The sequence below is a fragment of the Mirounga angustirostris genome, unplaced genomic scaffold, assembly GCF_029215605.1.
Source record: "Mirounga angustirostris isolate CCGP_5_RB_7025 unplaced genomic scaffold, mMirAng1.0.hap1 SCAF_4, whole genome shotgun sequence".
Taxonomy (NCBI): Eukaryota; Metazoa; Chordata; class Mammalia; order Carnivora; family Phocidae; genus Mirounga; species Mirounga angustirostris.
Genome location: NW_026991712.1, coordinates 78,154,515 through 78,173,708, shown reverse-complemented (window position 1 = coordinate 78,173,708; position 19,194 = coordinate 78,154,515). Strand labels below are relative to the sequence as shown.

Here is a 19,194-nt window from a genome sequence, read left to right as displayed (position 1 = left end):
AGGCTTATTGACTGGAGAAAAATCTAAGTTTGGTAAAGGGCCAGGATTTTCAAATTAATTCTTCTCTTCATAGGAAAGATGAAGATGCAGGTCTTCACTGGCTTGTATTGGCATCATGCATCCAGTGAAAAGAACATTCCACACAAGTGGTAGGGGTTGATATTTATGAATACAATACATGAGGGCTTTTATCAAAGCCTATAAGTAAAGAACTATTCTAGATACTGTTGCTGCTTTGCTGAATGTACATCACTTGAGGATGTGTGGTTACAAAGTCATGCTGAATTTGTATAGATTGAGAAATACCTTAATTAAAATAATTTAATTTTAATATTTAAAATATTATTTCAACAAACATACTTCAAAGTTAGAGAGAGAAGAATTCTTACTCAAAATAGTCAACGAGGCATGCAAATTTGCCTCATTCTCTTTCAGAAGTCAACTGAAATAGCCCAGATGTTCAATACAATAAATAAACCCATAACAATCAAGAGGACAGAATGCATAAGGTCATCAACAAATAAGAGATTTCAGTGAACTCTGGAAACATACAAAATGTATGGAAGAGGGTTGGAAGATGAAACAGAAAAAGCAGAAGCCCAGAGAATATATGAAGCAGGAACAATCTGATTGTTTGGGACCCAAGACACCAAACGGAGTAGAGGGACAGGATGGGAAATGGGGTTTACTGAACATGTGGATGGAGAAATGTAATTAATTTGTAGCTGCTGCTAAATGCTAAGAGGAAAAAAAAATTACATATATATATTTCTTATTATTTTTACAGGTTTTTCTCTAAAGAAATTTTAAAAATTGACAAAGAAAAGTAACAGATTTTGTGCGGAGCAGCAACTGAAGAGGAAACCTTTCCTTTCACATTCTAGTATTTTCTCGGAGAAATCTGCCATTTTCCGACCCAACTGTCCAAACTAAAATTCCCTCTAATGGGAAAATTTTGGAAGAAAACGGACATACCTACAAGGGAACAGGAGCCACTTAGACCTCCAACCCAATATTTTCAAGTATAAATACCAAGGATCACAAGGCACAGGAGCTTAATCAGGACCATGGCAAAGAAAGAACAAGACAAAACAAAGAAAAACCAACTCCAGAAGAAGCAGGAGAATTCAAAGAACTAAAAAAAGAGAAACATAACAAAAACACGTTGTGATTAATATATTCAGAAATCTTTCAAGAAATATGTATATATAGTTTTTATTTACATAATAGGGAGGAAATGAGAAGTTAAAGCCTTTTTTTGTGGTCAGTTTCCTACTCCTTCATGGATCCTAAGATAACAGCCTCCTCCAAAAGGTAGGAGATGCCATCACTGCCATTGGCGCTCTCCTTTGGGGAGCAGGAATCTCCCCTTCCCAGTTTTCAATGGAGGAAAGCAATGCTTATTCATCAGCAAAACTTTCCCCAACATTAAAGTCAGTGGCTTAAGTTCTTTGAACTTATTAGTCATCGTAATGTTAAGTCTTGAATTTGCCAAAGGTGGAACTCACTGCTCAAGGCTGGTGGAGCAGGAAATGGGTATAGTTCCCTCCTCCATTACATGCCTTCAGCAAAGCAAGCACACAAATCTAAACAATGCAATTTTATTCATTACAGTGTCCATACTTCTATATGCAGATAAGTTTGGAGTGATGGCATGGGAAAGTGGTTGATTAGCTCTTTATATCTTTTAATTTTACTGGTCTATTTCGTGTATCAATATGAAAGGGCATCATTTTCAAAACCTACAGACTCCTAATTACAATTTCTTTTCAAATTTTAATTCAAACTGATTCATGATTAAGTTTAGAATGATGTATCATTATGCACTTTCTTTCTCTTCATAAAAAAAATCTGGGGGCGCCTGGGTGGCTCAGTTGGTTAAGCGACTGCCTTTGGCTCAGGTCATGATCCTGGAGTCCCTGGATCGAGTCCCGCATCAGGCTCCCTGCTCGGCAGGGAGTCTGCTTCTCCCTCTGACCCTCCCCCCTCTCATGCTCTCTCTCTCTCATTCTCTCTCTCCAATAAATAAATAAAATCTTTAAAAAAAAATCTGTATCTTCTGCTAAAATCACAGTTAATTTGTTAATATAATGTAATCGAGGAAGTGAAGGGATAAAGTATTTTCATCCAATAAAAGACAACACAAAAGGAGGCTGTCCAAGTGTCCTTCTGGTTTGTCATTCTTATTTAATGAGCTTATTAAATATAACATTCATCTAGAAAAGTACACACATCATGCTATAAGCATGATGACTTTCCTGAAAGTGAATGCAGCTGGGAAAAACAGAAAAAGCCAAAACTGCCAGGACTGCAGAAGCTCCCTCCTGCTGTTCCCTATCACCTCCTTCTCTCCAAAGGTAACCACTGTCTAACTTCTAGCTATTACACATGTTACTACAGTTTCTGAATTCAAAAAACAAAATCAAACTATGCAATTTTCAATGTTTGGATTTTTTTTGCTCAAAATGTTTCTGAGATTCGTATGTGCTGTAGGGTCTTCTGTTGTATGAACATGCAGCAACTTATTTCTCTTCTTTTGTTGTTGGATGCTTGAGTAGCTCTACAGTGGAGCTGTTAGAAGTGATGCTGCCATAAACACCCTAGAACACACTCTGGTGCACATGCATACATGTGCACGTCTGCTGTGTCTATAACTAGAAGTGGAACTGATGGATAGGTCATAGGGGATGTGTATGGTTAATTGTGGTAGATTCTGCCATAAGTTTGCAAAGTAGTTTTACCTCCTTGAAATGCTCATTGCTTTTGTCCTATTTTTAATTGGGCTACTCGTCTTTTCTCCATTGATTTCAAACTATAGAATGGCTTACAGTAACTCTAACTTATAGTACAAAGGTGCAGACTTTGCTTCTTAGGCTTACACCTGATCTCCAGGGCAGTCAATACATTGTATAAACAGAAGAAGTAAAGCAGAAGCAAAGGACGTCTAGAGAGTCAACACTTACAGTCGCTCTAATTTCAGAAGGTCTCCAAATGTCTCTGGCTGTAGCGTTTCTATTTGGTTGAAATGTATATACCTGGAAGGCACAAAATGAGCTGGTTATTTCTTGTGCTGGTGAGTAAAATAAAATGTTTGAGGAATTAACAATAGCTTCAGCTGAAATTCAGCTCTGAAGTATTTCAAGTCCCCTCTGTTTTTTATAGTCCTGGGTCTAAAACCTGATGTTCCAACAGGGAACCAACACGAAGCGCATCCAGAAGCAGTAACTCAGTATCACCTCTTCTCTTAGGTAGTGCTCTTGAGTAGAAAGATACTACATGGTTGGTGAAGTTACTCTTCAACTCATTAAAATTTTTTTGAGATTTTATTTATTTATTTATTTATTTATTTATTTATTTATTTATTTATTTATGAGAGAGCATGTGAGAGAGAGAGAGAAAGAGAGAGAGAGAGAGAAAGAGAGCCCAAGCAGGGGGAGGGGAAGAGGGAGAAGCAGACTCCCCACTGAGCAGGGAGCCCAACTCGGGGCTCGATCCCAGGACCCTGAGATCATGACCTGAGCCTAAGGCAGACACTTAACCAACTGAGCCATCCAGACACTCCTACTGATTAAAATTTTTTAAAATGAAGCTAGGATAATAAGACTGGAATCATAATAAGACACATTACAAATGACCACATGCTTATTACATTTTAAGATAGAGGGAATGTTCCTGTCTAGAGAAGAGAAAAAAAATGACATATTTTATATAATGTGATCAATATTTGAAGTGAATTAATTATGCCTAAGGGTATATACAAAGTAATGTTTCTTGTTTTAATCCATTTAGAACTAGACCTTTTCAGTCCTTGGCAACCCCCTATGCAATCAATCCAGGGGATACTTCCAAAGCTGCCATTTCAGAAAGGCTTCTCTTGAAGTAACAAGCAGCACAACTGAAGACAGAAAGATTTCCCTTTCTCTCAGAAATTCTGTGATGAAATGGAGAAACATGCCTTCAAAGCACAGTGCTGAGCAGAGCAAATCTTAGATCCACTGCTAAGGCTACATACTTCTCTACAAAAATTTAAATATCCACCTTGCACCTGACTTCTAAACACAGTTTTGTCAAAATCACTGAAATGAAACCAACAGTCACATCCAGCAGTCTATAGTGAACTGTCTGCAGAAAGCACCTCAAACATAAAATTCACCATGAGAAAGAACAGACCAAGTCTCACACTGAATTATGTCCAAACAGAACACATGAACACATGAACACAGAACAATGAAGAACACAATAATTGCACTTGACTTAGTCAACAGAAAGTTATTTGACTTAAAGTGAGGACACAAGAGAAGCTTTATTTTTTATATGTTTACATTAAATATATTTATTTACCCACAATTAGAACTACTTTTGAAAGAAAAAAATAAAAACATTTTAAGGAAAAGAAACACCTCTCCTTCATTCATAGGCTCCTTTCTTATAAAATCATTATTACAGGATGAGCACTTCAGACATCAATGCAAAAGCATAATAATTAGAATAAAAAGGATGTAGTTAGAAAGGAATGATAATTTCAGACTGTGTTAAGTTGGATCCTGGAGGCAGTACTGCACCTTCCCACTCTCTGAAATTTGGTATCCTGGCTGATGGTCACAACAATCCTTCCAAGGGTTCCACTAATTATAAAAGCTACAACAATGACACTGTGTAAGATATAATTGCCTTAATGTTTGCATAAAACAACTTTGTTCTTTATATTACACATACACACTCACACATACCACACACTGCCCTCTAAAAATCATTACTTCTGTAATAGGTCTAGCACACAGTGGAGGAGGTAGAGCGTGGAAGAGTTCAAGACAGAAGGGATGGGAATGGGGTATTCAGGGTAAGACCAAGTGTAGGAGGAAGGAAGGAAGAGAGAGGAGCTTCTGTGATTACACTGAAGAAAGATTTGGAAAGAGGCCAATTACAGGATTTTTCTTTCCAAGTGAAATGCATTGCATTGTTGGAGTTCCATGCTTACTAACGTAGAGTGCAAAAAGACACTTATGATGACTATGAATAAATGCTGATTAGGGCTCCAAATTTAGCATGAACTAAATAATAATAACAGCAACAACACCAAACACTATTGTTCTGCGTACTTTACGTGCATTTAGTCATTTTTAATCCTCACAACTATGCTGTGAGATGAGTTCTATGAATACCCCTATTATTTAAGTGGGAAAAATGTGTTATAGAGAGGTTAAGGTACTTGCTCAATTTTGTGCAGCTTCGAATTGCCGGGATCAAGATTCAGTTTAGGCAGATGTTTGCTTTTTCTTATCACCTGAGTCCACAGTCTGTTTGGTAGCAAAGTGAGTGGCTGCACACAGATCAGCAGACAGGCAGAGCACACACAGATGATCTAGTGAGACCTGATCCAACAATGTCAGGAGCAAAGCCTTTCTCAGGTAGGGAAATGTCTGCTCCACTTGGAGTACTCAAGAGCTGATCAGTAATAAATCCAAGCTACGCATCGAGCGAAACCCATGCTTACAGACACCACTGGAGGCTACTTCTCAGCATGCATGGCAGCCAATCCCACTACATTAGTGCCTTCCCCTCCTGGAAGGTGTAGAGTCCTTAACTGAGGGAAAGTATCATATTCCAATTCCTGGAACAACCTAACAAGCCACAGGAAAAAAGGTCACAAGCCAAGGTCTGTCATTTAGCCACCTGAATGCCAAATTTCAGATTTTAGAAATGAGTACTCTAGTTTATGAATGAGCTAAGCCCTTGTTTTCTCTCCTTCCTATTTTTTAAACTTCTTGTGAACAATTTCTTTATTAGAATTTTTGCCGCATAAAACCTGGAGTTTAGCAGAAACACTTCCCATTGGCATTCTGAAGAGCTTGCGCCGGTATCCAGGTATGAGCAGAGCTTTCTGTTGAGAGTCAACTAAATCACTGAGTCAACTAAAATCAGGGCCAGAAGACAATCTAAGGGTTAAAATAGCATACAATATTTTGCTCAATATCATAGCTACTGTGATGTTAAGGACTAATCTACAATTATATTTTTTGTCAATAAATTTTGTGATTTGTACTGCACAATAACTAAAGAATTTTTAAAATATTGATTTTTACATTTAAATATTCTGTACTTTGCAGTTGATGCTTAGTAATTCATAAGAAATGCATAATCTTTCCAACACGCACATACTGAGAACCTACTAATCACAGCCCTGTTTATTCTACATTCAAGGAATGCTTCCCAAGAACAAATCTCCCAAATTCTAGACTCATCCAGGGTGAAACTTCCAGGTCAAATACTTTCTACTGAACTTTAATCTAATATACTACATGGTAGGATAAGCAACTAGTATTTGAATTCACTACTAATAAATGTGAACAATGCACAAAAGTAGATTTTGTGTGGGGCGCCTGGGTGGCTCAGTCGATTGGGCGACTGCCTTCGGCTCAGGTCGTGATCCTGGAGTCCTGGGATCGAGTCCCGCGTCGGGCTCCCTGCTCAGCGGGGAGTCTGCTTCTCCCTCTGACCCTCCCCCGCTCATGTGCTCTCTCTCTCTCTCTCTCTCATTCTCGCTCTCTCAAATGAATAAATAAAAAAATAAAATCTTAAAAAAAAAGTAGATTTTGTTCCTAGCAGGGAAATAAGACAACCCAGAGAGTTCTGTTTGATTGTAGCTTTTTGTCTATATGATTTGACAAATTTCCTAACAAAATGAATTTTTTTTTTTTTTTTTTACTTTAACCCAATTCAAAGCAGTATAATGTGTTGTTGGGCTGATTTGATTCATGCCGTGGCTTTAGCCCAGTCAAATAAAGAGGGATTTAGGTTTGATTTTTTTACTCTCTTCTCAACTTCATAACATAGCAAGCCTATTCTCTCCTGTAACCTTACTTTTACTGGGCTCTTGAAATTTCTGACATTTTCAGGTACCTATTGCTAGGTAGATAAATGTGAATGGTCACTTGAGAAGATTGGAATTCTGTTTTGAATCATTTCAAGACATTTAGACACAAATAAATCAGTAGCTATCTCTTCATATGTTGAAGGAAGAAAATTATCCCACTGTCATTTCATATTTAGTCAAACACAGCCTCCCTAGATGATTTCATCTACACCAATGGCTCCAATCATCTCTACCTAGAAGGCTTACAAATTACATCTTCAGATGTACCTCTAAGACCTAGATTAATACATTTAGCTTCTTACATATCCTCTGGATGTCACAAAGGTATCTCAAACCCAGTATGCCTGAGGCCCAGCTCATAATTTCCCTCCACCATACCTGCTCTCCTGTGCTGTTGCCTGTCTCAATGGAACCATTACATACCAATGTGTGAAGTCAGAAAACTAGCAATGACTCTTCCTCCCTCACTCCCTATATCCTATCCAACTCCAAATTCTTTTGACTTTACCTTCTAAATATCTCTTGAATTTATTCCATCCTCCTTTTTCCACTACCTCTGCACTGGACCAAGGCATGCCCTTAGGTACTGCAATATAGGAAGTATTAAAACCCTTAAATGTTTTCAATTTGTATAAGACAAAGTTCTCTACAAAGCCAAGTCCCTTCATGATCTTACCTGAAAATGTTTTTCCAGCCTCCCCTTTTATCTTGTTCTCCTTCACCACCTAAATCCCAGCACTCTTGCCTTCTCCCAGGCTCTTATATTTGCCATACTCTTGCCCACAGGGGTCTTCATGCAGTTGTCTTCTCAGCCTGATAACCTTCCCCTCCTCATTTTGCTTGAATTCCTACTTGGTGTTTAGATCTCAACTATGTTATTTCCTTCAGGAAGCCTTTCTTAAGCTCCTTGTCAAATCCCCTATTAAGCCTTTCATCGCACTGCATAGTTGCAATTTTATACTAGTTTGAGTGGTTGTTCGAACCATGTCTATCTTCCCTAACTAGACTCTTAAGTTCTATGAAGACAGAGACCATACAGGATTTAAGTTCATTTCCAAAAATCCCAGTTTCCTAGCACAGGCTTAATGGATAGAGAGATACTCAATATATAGTTGATCACTGAAAGAACAAATGACCAGCCAGTATCTTTACATAGTCATTGCCTTTGCAAAGAAAAAGCTAAAACATTGTACTCTTAGCACATTCTATGGTATATGAAACAAAAGATGGGCTTATGAATCTTAATGAAAACTTTCTGTATTAATATTGACTCAACATCCTAAAGGGCACAGCATTTTCTTGGGGAAGAATCACAACAAATTTTGACATTAACCCTGACTTTTGTGAGATCTGTAATAATGTATGTTTAATTGCATTTCCTAAAACCTTATTAGGCGCAACAAACCTGAAGGACATCTAGCAAATTCCTGGGGCTTTCAGAATCAATCTCATTCCAAAGAGATGTTTTTACAATCACAGGGTTTTTTTGTGAGCATGGACAACATATTTGACAGCTCTTACCTGAGTAAATATTGACTTACACAGCCAGCCCCCGGTAATTAACCCACCCAAATGAGGACAAAAATCTTCACAAGTTTTATAAAACATGCAGAACAAGAACATGTGGCCAGAGAATGACAACAAAAATAATAGAGAAAGAATGGTTCTCAGGGAGAGAAGTTGCTGCTATTGATTTAGCTTTTAGTGTGAACTCACTGAGCCACCTAAAAACAAATCCATTGTGCTGTACCATCACCTTGGCAACCCCACTCTAATGTAAGAGCAGAGATGGGAAGAACACTATATTTATCTGTACCTAACTGCACAATCAAAAAAGAATATAAGTTCAATGCACCCAACCCTTTGCATGTGTCTATGTAAAACATAAGCTAAGGAAATACGAATTGGGATGACTGAGGAGATGTTTAAAATAAGTTCTCAACGATCCTGCACATAAAACAGACCTCAGAGAAGGCAACACTGAGGTGACAGCTGACTTGGAGATCTACTGTGCCCTGCCTCCATATTCACCAAAGAATTTTTGCATGCTGGATGCACCATTGTGACTCCAACTATCCATACAAATCTGATGAGATTAAAATATGCATTTTCTAGCTTCATTGCACAATAGCAAGTAGGAATGATCTGTTAGAACAATAAATTATTCATACAGTTTAGGAGTTAATTAAGCATTTGAATGGAGATCTTTATTTCAGAGCACAGTAAATTATTTTAACTAATTTTAAAGGAAAAAATGACTGAATTACCATAATCCATTAGGTTCAAGAGAAAAGCTTTCTAGCATCTTATTTGGATGCTGTGCTGAAGTCAATAGTGTATTCTACCAAAATCTATTATACAAAGGATTATATTTATTCTTAAACAGTTAAAACCAGCTAAAATTTATACTGTACAAGCTTGACTCCTCAAAAAGTTTTTCAATCATAAATTAGAATACTTATGGAAAAAGTCTTGTTTCTAAAATAGTTTAGGTATAATCCAATTCCAGTCTTTATTTCTTTTCACCTGAACTAATAGCTATAGATAAATGGACCTTCCAAACCAAGCCTTTTCTTTTCAATCTGCCATATTGAATTATCTGATAGCTATTACAGAAAAAAGTGTTGACTAAACTGGTCCCTTATTAGGATCCTTAATATCTCCCCCACTGTCTTCTGCTAGAATTCAAGGTTTCCCAAGATCTAGTGCCAACTTGTGACTTCCCTCGTCTCTCACATGAGTCTAATCACCCTCTAACCAAATTTTTATTTCCCTATCTCTGAATCCCCCCCTTTTTAAAACTAGTGTCTGTGTTTAAAATGTTTTCTCATCCATTTAGATGCAATTCAAATAGTATTTTCTCCAATAAGGACTTCATGTCAAAAGTAACTTTACTCCTCTGTGATCCTTTAGCATATTAAAACATTAATAGGCTCTATTGAGTTCCTTTGTAGTGTAAGACAAGATCCTTGACCTTCTCAGAGATTTGAGTCTGGTTAGAGGTAAAAGATAAGAAATCAATGACCACAGTCTAATAGGCTGTGTATTATGATAATGTATGCAAGGAAAGCCATCAGAGTATGAAGGATCTAAACCAGATTTAAAGGTAAAGAAAAGTTGTGCAGAAAATAGAATTCTTTAACTAATTTTTATGGACAAGCTGTACTTACCTAGATATAAAAGAAGAAAGGCAGTTTAGGAAGTGGAAAGACAAGTATATGTGAAGCACAGAGGCATAAAAGCACATGGCTCTTTTACACAACGGAAGTAGTTGGACAGAGGCATCCGTGCCTGCAGAAGTCAAGAAGCTCAGCAAGGAAGTTTGAACTTGATCCTAAAAGTGATCAGGACACGTTACAAGATTTAAAGAAATGGAATTCCTTAATGAAATTTTTTTTATTTTAGAAACATTATTCTGGTAACAATGTGAACAAAAGATTGGAAGTTAGCTAGAGAGAGATACGAGATAGATCAGTGTTTTCCAACTTAGGGTGCTTTTGCCCACCCTGGGGGATATTTGGCAATCTGTGAAGATATTTTTGTTTGTCACAACTGGGGGTGGTGCTGCTATAGGCATCCAATGGGAAGAGGCCAGGACTGTTGCTCCACATCCTACAACACAGGATAGCCCCCACAACATTACCTGGCCCTTCCTGTCAATAAATGCTGAGCTAGAGATTCAGAGATAGGGAAATACATATACATATACTTATAATATACTTATACATATACTTATACATAATTTTTTTTACACTGTTATATTAGTTTCAGGTGTATAATATAGTGATAAAAGCCTGGTTTGATTTTTAAGCAGAGAAGAGTGGTGGTGACTTTGGATGCTGTATGGAGTACAGACTGAAAGACTGAAGAGTAGAAGAGATACTCCAGAGCCCAGGAAAAACAAAATGGTAAGAAGCAATTAAAAGGGTGCCAGAGAAGAAGAGAGAACTAAAGTAAGTTAAGGAAGACCCTACAGAGGAGGGAAGGGATTGAATGGTACCAGTGCACAATTGAAAGGTGTCACTTTAAGCAGGAGGTGAGAAAGTGACCCAGTGAAACAGGCTGGGAACAATTTATGACAGTCTCTTGGTAGCCAGGAAAGCGAGTGAGATGACTCTTTGCCCTCAATTTTCCTCCTTAAGGTAAAAGGCAAAGGTAACTCTGAAATGCCAGAGAAATGTATGAAATAAAGACAGAGGAGCACATTTTGAACTGTCGCTACAGCAAGCAAGGTAAGTTCAGTACATTGGTATTGTCACTGCTAGAGCTGGTGTTGAAATTTGACTTTTCAACATTTGAGCCTCTTGGTGACTTCCTCCTCCTCAATATACTTTTCACACTTGTTTCTCTTCTGCTAAAGGGCTGCTCCTTCTCAATCCCTTTGCTGTTTCCAGTCTTGTGACTGTGAATACTTTCTGTAGACCAGTGACAGCCGAGCTGCACAACCAGGCATACTCTCTCATACTCCTGCCTCCAAGCCCGCTACCTACCTCATATGCTACCCTGGCTGTCCAGTAGACTTCTGGAACTTATGTGCAAATCTGGATCCTGATTATCCCTCCATAACCCATTCCACCCGCAGCCTCCTCCATCTCAGCCAATGGCCCTTTCTTCTAGTTGCTTAGGCCAAAAATCTTGAGAACATCATTGACTTCTTCCTTTCTCTAAATCCTGCATCCAAGTGGTGATTTTCAATAGGAAGTGCACCCAGGTAAAACCTACACTACTACAAAGTATAACAGAGACATCACTGTCTCTGGCCTGGTTTATACCAAGGGCTTCCTGACTACTCCCTGCTTATCCCTTCCTGGCCTAAGTCTGTTGTCAACAGGGAAGTCAGAAGAAGACAGAAAATGCAGAAGTCACAGTAACCATTTTAAAACCTGTCAGATCAATCCTGCCACCTCTTTCTTCAAACCCCTGTACTGTTGATTCAGAACAAAAAGCAAATCACTCACAATACAAAGCAAATCCACTCTTTTGATCTGCAATATCCTGTGCTAACTGAGCCTGTCTCTTTGCTCTGGCCACATCAGCATCCAAGCTAACCCTCTGACATTCCAGGCACACTCCTAGCTTATGGTGTTTGTAAGGGCTGTCCCTTTGCCTGCTCTGTGCCTCCCTCAGACACACACAAGCCTATGTCCTTCCTGAGTTCAAATCTTGACTCAAATGCACCTCCTTAATGAGGCCTCCTGTTTCAAATTACAGCCACTGCTGTAATTTGGCACTGCTAAGCCCCCTCCCTTCCCTGTTTTTGCTCATATACATAAATGTATTTTTAAATACTTGCCATAGACCTACATAATTCTATACAATATATTATTTATTATTTTTATTGTTTGTCTCTCTGGATAGGTTGTCTTCCCTGATAGATTTGTACTTATTTTAGGTAGTAATTAAAATGTTCAATGGTAGGGAATTGATATCAGTGTTGCAATTTAGTGGCACAATCTGGCCAAAGGTATTACAATGGTACAGAACAAGGGATGAAACTTGAGGCTTTCATAGTGGTGTAGAAATGAAGAAATGAGGGGCCTGGGATGAACTGGCAGCAAGTGTAATGTGATGCAGGGGACAACCCAAGAGAAAACCCACCAGTCACCATAGGCCTTATACAGGGACAGGGTGGTTCAATGGAAGACGGCAAGCTTTGGACATGGGAGCCTGTACTCACCTCCTTACTTGCCCCCTTTCTCTTTGCCATTGGGAAAAAACACTCACTTCTCTGCAAGATGGAGCTAATGATGCCTCATTTGAAGGTGGCTGAAGACTGCAGACCATACAAAAATCACCCAGCACTTTCCTGACAGGTGGCAGATGTCCATGGCATCTGATTAGAAGTAGACGGCACAGAAGGCAGAGAAAATCCATAAGATTTAGAACTTTAGACAAAGGCTTGGCATAGGGACTTTTTGGCCAAGGCTTATACCCATACTCCTATCCCTCATAAACATAGATGAGGGTCAAAGCCAATTGAGAAGCTGTTATTAGTGTGTATCAGCGTTCTGTGACTCCCAATACAGAGTTTTTTAAAAAAACTGGAATGGACAACTTGGTTTAGTCCTGAGGCCAAAGCAGAGCCTTTTACTGCCTGCTTCCAAATCTAAATCATAGGGTCCTCCTTCTCAAGCTTATTTTCAGATATCCCCAGGACTGGAGACCACGCCAAAGCCATTTAGCAACCAGATTGCTGGCCAGCTGCACACAGGACAGAAAGAGCATGGCTGGCCCAGCCATCAGTATGGGTCACCACAGAGTGACTCTGGTTCAGGAATATCAATCACCAACCCACTAAATTTGCTCCTCCCTTTTCTGTGGGAAGGCACAAAGGAAAGGGGAGAAATGCCTATAATGGAGATGCAACACTCCCTTGTTAAGGATACAGTAAGCCTGAGAAGAAATGTTGGAGAAACATGAGAAAGGGAAAAAGTAGATGTCCTCTTCCCCAGCATACTGCATTTATTATATTTCTTCCAAGTTCTAAATGCTCCATCACCTACCCAAGTTACCTGCTAAAATACTTTAGTCGAATTTAAACCCACGGTAATAATGACATGATCTCACAATTCCTTCATGCACCATAATTTTACGACATTGTCACAGTGGACGATATTCATTGGGTCAGATGGCTCCTTCTGAGATCACTTCCATAAAATCTCCTTAATGGGGTATTATGCACAATTTATACATCTACTAAAACTTTTAAAGTGGAAAAAGTATAGAGTATTTCAGATAAAAGCAGCATAATGTAGAAATTCAGAGCTCATGCTGTGAAGGAAAGAAAGCAACAAATTTAGACCCAGTAGAGGGAAGAAATACGCTGAAGAGAAGAGCAAAAACTAAACCACCTGACTGTGAAGACAAAAGTAAGGAATAAACTTGATATAATGTGTACCATGGGATTTCTAAGTAAGATGGCAGAAATCGCTGAAGACAGAAATCACTGGAAAGACCAAAATCAAAAAGGACGAAAAATTCCAATATGTGCCTATCTTGGCCATAAAGTGTAGATTTGTTTGTGAGAGTAGTATGTAAAGAGGGAGACATGTGAGATAGTTTCTGAGGAGATAAAAGGAATCTTGGGAGGATGCATGCCTACATGACCTCACACAAGACCCACCTTTCCCTCAGCTTCCAGAGTTTTCACTCAAATGAAATCAATTTCATAGACACATTAGGAATCTGGGACTTGTTCAGAGTGGACTGTAGCTAGCAGGATGCTAAGGACCTGGATCCAAGAAGGAGATTAACAGGTGAAAATTGAGATAAAAGAGAGATTAATACAGGCTAAAGTCTGAAGTGGGCTCTCAGCCAAGTTAGGCTATGTTCTTCCAAGCTAGTCCTTGGCATAAAGTGTCAGGTTAGTTGAAAAAGACTGAAGGGGCGCCTGGGTGGCTCAGATGGTTAGGCGTCTGCCTTCAGCTCAGGTCGTGATTCCAGGGTCCTGGGATCGAGCCCCGCATCGTGCTTTCTGCTCAGCAGGGAGCCTGCTTCTCCCTCTCCCTCTGTCTCCCCGCTGCTCATGCTCTCTCTCTCTCCATATCTCTGTGTCTCAAATGAATAAATAAAATCTTTTAAAAAAGAAAAAAAAAGAAAAAAAGAAAAAGACTGAAGATGGGAAACAGTGAGGAAAGCACAAGAGGCCAGCCTTTGATGTGCTTAAGCCTGAGCCTTATGCTTTCTTACTCAGTGGAAGTCACTTCAGAAGCTGAGCTGGGATGAACCTGAGGGCAAAGATGGAGGGTGCACATCTGACTAGAGCCTTATGCTTTCTTACTCAGTGGAAGTCATTTCAGAAGCTGAGCTGGGATGAGCCTGAGGGCAAAGATGGAGGGTGCACATCTGACTAGAGCCTTATGCTTTCTTACTCAGTGGAAGTCACTTCAGAAGCTGAGCTGGGATGAACCTGAGGGCAAAGATGGAGGGTGCACATCTGACTAGCTGGACAAAGAACGAGAAAATAATTTAGTTCTGTTGGGGAGAAAGAATTTACTCTACTCTTCAAGATCCTTCCAGCTGAACTAAGAATCAAATTGACATGAGACAGATTAAAGGAGAAAATCAAATTTAATAGTGTATGTACGGGGAATCCACACAGACATGGAAATTCCAAAGACAGTCAGGCAACATGATGGTTATATGGTAGGGGTCTGAGGCTACAAAGGGGAGAAAGACCATTAGCAAGAATGTAAAAGAAGGCATTTGAAAAATAAAAGTTGTTCTATTATGTTGACATTTCTTAGGTAAAGAGGAATCTCTATCAATAGCTCTCTTCCTGGTACAAGCAGGCAATTGAGGGGTAGGTAAAGAGCTTTTTCTGAATCTGCTGGGTTTGGAATGCTTTTAACTCAAAATAATGTTCATGCCAAAGTGAACATTATTGGGGCGGCCTGCCCTTGGTCCTTACACTTCACACAATATGACCTCACTGATTTCTTTTTATCACTGGAGACAAGCATGGCATTTGACTACTATATCTTTAACAAAACTTTTCTAAAAGAAACCAAATGAAACTATAATAAATGTTACTCAAAAGCCAATAGAAGTCTTTAGATGAAGTACACTTAAAAATTTACTATAGATGTATTTGTTCACAAACATTTAGGAGAACAACATTTTTAATTGTATGCATATATGCCTGCTTCCTTTTATTTTAGATTGGCTTCAGAAGCTCAAATTCAGTTTTTAAATGTGTACATTGTAAAAGTTAGACTTAAGTTTGCTCCACAAGATTCTTGTCAACTCTAAAATTCCATAATTCTCTAAATGTTTTGGACTGGAACACACTCTTGGACCCCTAAATCCAGTTTCCAGACATGGTTGATTGCCACCTGGGGATTTACACCTCAGAGAGAACTAGAAATGTCATTGACCAAAGCTTCCCATAAATGAATATTGTTTTTTCTATGCCCATAGCTATGGTTTTATTCTATTTCTTTATTTCTGGATTTAAGCCATATACAGATTACAGAAGTTTTGTCAACCATGAATAGACCAGTTTACAATAATTGAAGAACACAGAGCTGTTTTTCTCACTGAGGAAGTTTGTTGCTGTGAAATCTTGGGTGTGTTAACATTGCATTGAGAATACATTGTTTCTATCTTAGTTGGAAGCATAAGAAACGAATGAATAGTAAATAAGCTTTTAACATATAGAAGATAATAGGATAGGAAACGTTATGAAGAAAAAACCATGATAATTGTATGAAATAGTTAATGAATAAAATTGTAAAGAAGACTCAATTGTTCAGTCAGCAAATGTGACATATTTCCAAATTATAACCTTGTTCCTTTCTTTTTAAGCCATTAATTTCATATCTAGTACAAAGTGTCAGATTTCTACATATGTAAGGAACATCACTGGATAAAGCTTTACAAATGCAAAAATTGAGACCGTATCAGGTAGATTTAATACTATATTATGAAAATTCACATGACTTGGCCATTGAAACATTTATAACATAATTATTTGTGATACACCAATATTCTAGGTTGTACCTTCCAATAATACATTCTAAATTCTTTCTCATACATAGGATTGATAAAGGAAGATAACACAAATCAGTTTGGGTTGCTAAACCTCCAAAGATGCAATAACTCAAACAAATGACATCATCTTAAATATGTCCATCGCCCACATACATTGTGTCCCCCCAAGTTGAGCCCAGGCAAATGGGTAAGACCCTCCATGTCTCTGTGGAGAACCTGAAGATACGACAAGTATTGTCCTGGGAAAATGGAGAAAAATTATATACCCACACTGAAATCTTTTATTCCTAATGTGGAAAATGTTCCTTATTGCCTTTGAAATGTTTGCATTTGGGCTGGCACCTCACTCAAGAGTATTCCTCAAATGTAGTTTCCATTTTTAAATCCTTTACCTATGTGTTTGCTTTTGTCTGTTTCTCCAGTCATATATTGATAGCATGAGACCAGGACTTTGTTTTTGCTCATTACTGTATTCCCCAGAGAAACCCAGTACTGTAGATCTCAGACCAGTGTTTGGCATATGTTGAGTACTGTATTGGTTGAATGACTGAATGTTCTTTCAGTTTCTTGGCAAATCTTCACAGGACTAGACCGAAATTGGATGTAGCTGATTTGTTGGGTTCTGATGGTGAAATCGCTTCTGGAAACCACCTGTACCTCAGCCCCACCACCTTGTTTGTCTCCAGGCTTCCATCTTGCCTCAGGAGACCCCCCTACATAGCCTCCCGTCTGGGCTCCCAGTCTTCAGTCTTCCTTGCTCCAATTATTCCTCCACACACCTAAGATAAAATTCACTTACAATATTCTTCTCAGCATGGTGCTAGCCCAGAGTTTCTTTTTATTTATTTATTTATTTATTTATTTATTTATTTATTTATTGTCAGTTAACTACTGTATAGTACATCATTAGTTTTTGATGTAGTGTTTGATGATTCATTAGTTACATATAACACCCAGTTCTCATCACAACATGTGCCCAGAGTTTCTTAAGCTCAGTCTGCAGACAAATTCTTGAGGCTCTGCACTATGATGAGCTTGATAACACAACTCTTAGCTACATTTTCAGAATGGCCTCAGCCCTGTCCCATTCCCTCATTCCTGTTTACTGGACTTACTTACCAGACTAATCTCTCCCACGATTTTCCTCATGTTACCACCTCATGTGAGGTGTCTTGCTACTTTTCCACCTAGGAGACCCAGTTAAAATTTCATGATTATGATTTCTGTAGTCTTTCCTCACTATCCCAGGCATAATTTGTGCTTTTATTCAATCATTGCTATATATTCAAAACACATTTATTGGGCACTAGCTGAATGCCTGATATGAAGCTGGAAAGTGGCAATTCACAAATAAAGGAGCTATGCCTCCAACCTTTAGGGGCTTATGATCTGGTACTGAAAAATTTATGTGAAATTTAAAACTTAGTGAGGGGAATATCACTAGAGATGTGGGATTACGGAACAACTGATGAGCAGTAGGGAAGCAGAGTCTAATATGTTTGATTAGTATTTTGGCAGGCAGTAGGAATTTGCATCTAGGTAAATAGATAGACATGGGGAAAGGCCATTACAGGTAGGGGACACCTGTCCATCAATTCAGACTGCATTCAAGGAATTGCAGGCTGCAAGTAAAGCCAGAGCATGGAGGAAAAGAGGGTGAGGTAAACAATGTTCTGCACACATACCAGTGATTCTGGAAAGCTGACTCAGAAATTAAATGCCCAGCAACAATGTTCTCATGACACATTCATTAAACATTTATCCAATTGAATTATAGATGTTTCATTAGATTTTTATCTTCCATGTCCATGGCTAAACCTTGAGAGTCATGAGGAAAATGTCAATCTTTACTTTTATTTTGTTCCTCTTTAGCACAGGGTTTAGATATAGTACATCCCTCTTCCCACAGGGGAAAAAAGTATGCTTTGGGTATAATCTGTGATTTCTGGCACATAACATAAACTCCCTAAGATCTAATGTCATTGTCACAAGTGAAAATAACAATATTTTGGAGGTTTGATGAGGGTGAATAAAACATTAGTAATATATAGACAGACATATAAATACATAGTACATACTGACACTGAACAATTGTGACTATCTCAATATCATATTTCTATTAGTTCCTCTTTCTTTCCTTACTTCAAATTTTATGAAATTTTAAGGTGCTCACCTGGTTCAAGTTTTTACAGTAATAAAGATATATAATAGTTTTGGGGTTTTGGGGGTTTTATTTTATTTTTTTAATGTTATTTTATTATGTTATCTTAATCACCATACATTACATAATTAGTTTTTGATGTAATGTTCCATGATTCATTGTTTGGGTATAACACTCAGAAAACTATAAAATACTCATGAAAGAAATTGAGGAAGACACAAAGAAAGGGAAAAACGTTCCACGCTCATGGAATGGAAGAACAAATTGTGAAGATGTCAATGCTACCTAGAGAAATCTACACATTTAATGCAATCCCTATCAAAATACCATCAACTTTTTTCAAAGAAATGGAACAAATAATCCTAAAATTTGTATGGAACCAGAAAAGACCCCGCATAGCCAGAGGAATGTTGAAAAAGAAAAGCAAAGCTGGCGGCATCACAATTCCGGAATTCCAGCTCTATTACAAAGCTGTCATCATCAAGACAGTATGGTACTGGCACAAAAACAGACACATAGATCAATGGAACAGAATAGAGAGCCCAGAAATGGACCCTCAACTCTATGGCCAACGAATCTTTGTCAAAGCAGGAAAGAATGCCCAATGGAAAAAAGACAGTCTCTTCAACAAATGGTGTTGGGAATATTGGACAGCCAACATGCAGAA

General features: G+C 38.4%; 1 protein-coding gene across 7 annotated transcripts in view; it reads right to left on the bottom strand.

Annotated features, from left to right (window-relative positions):
- Positions 1 to 19,194, bottom strand: part of PXDNL (peroxidasin like) — a 509,349-nt gene that overhangs the window by 179,786 nt on the left and 310,369 nt on the right. For all 7 annotated transcript variants that reach the window (XM_064588349.1, XM_064588346.1, XM_064588351.1 and 4 more), the window contains exon 5: positions 2,964 to 3,035. In XM_064588349.1, coding sequence (XP_064444419.1) covers positions 2,964 to 3,035 — 72 coding nt within the window. The remainder of the gene's footprint in view (positions 1 to 2,963; positions 3,036 to 19,194) is intronic.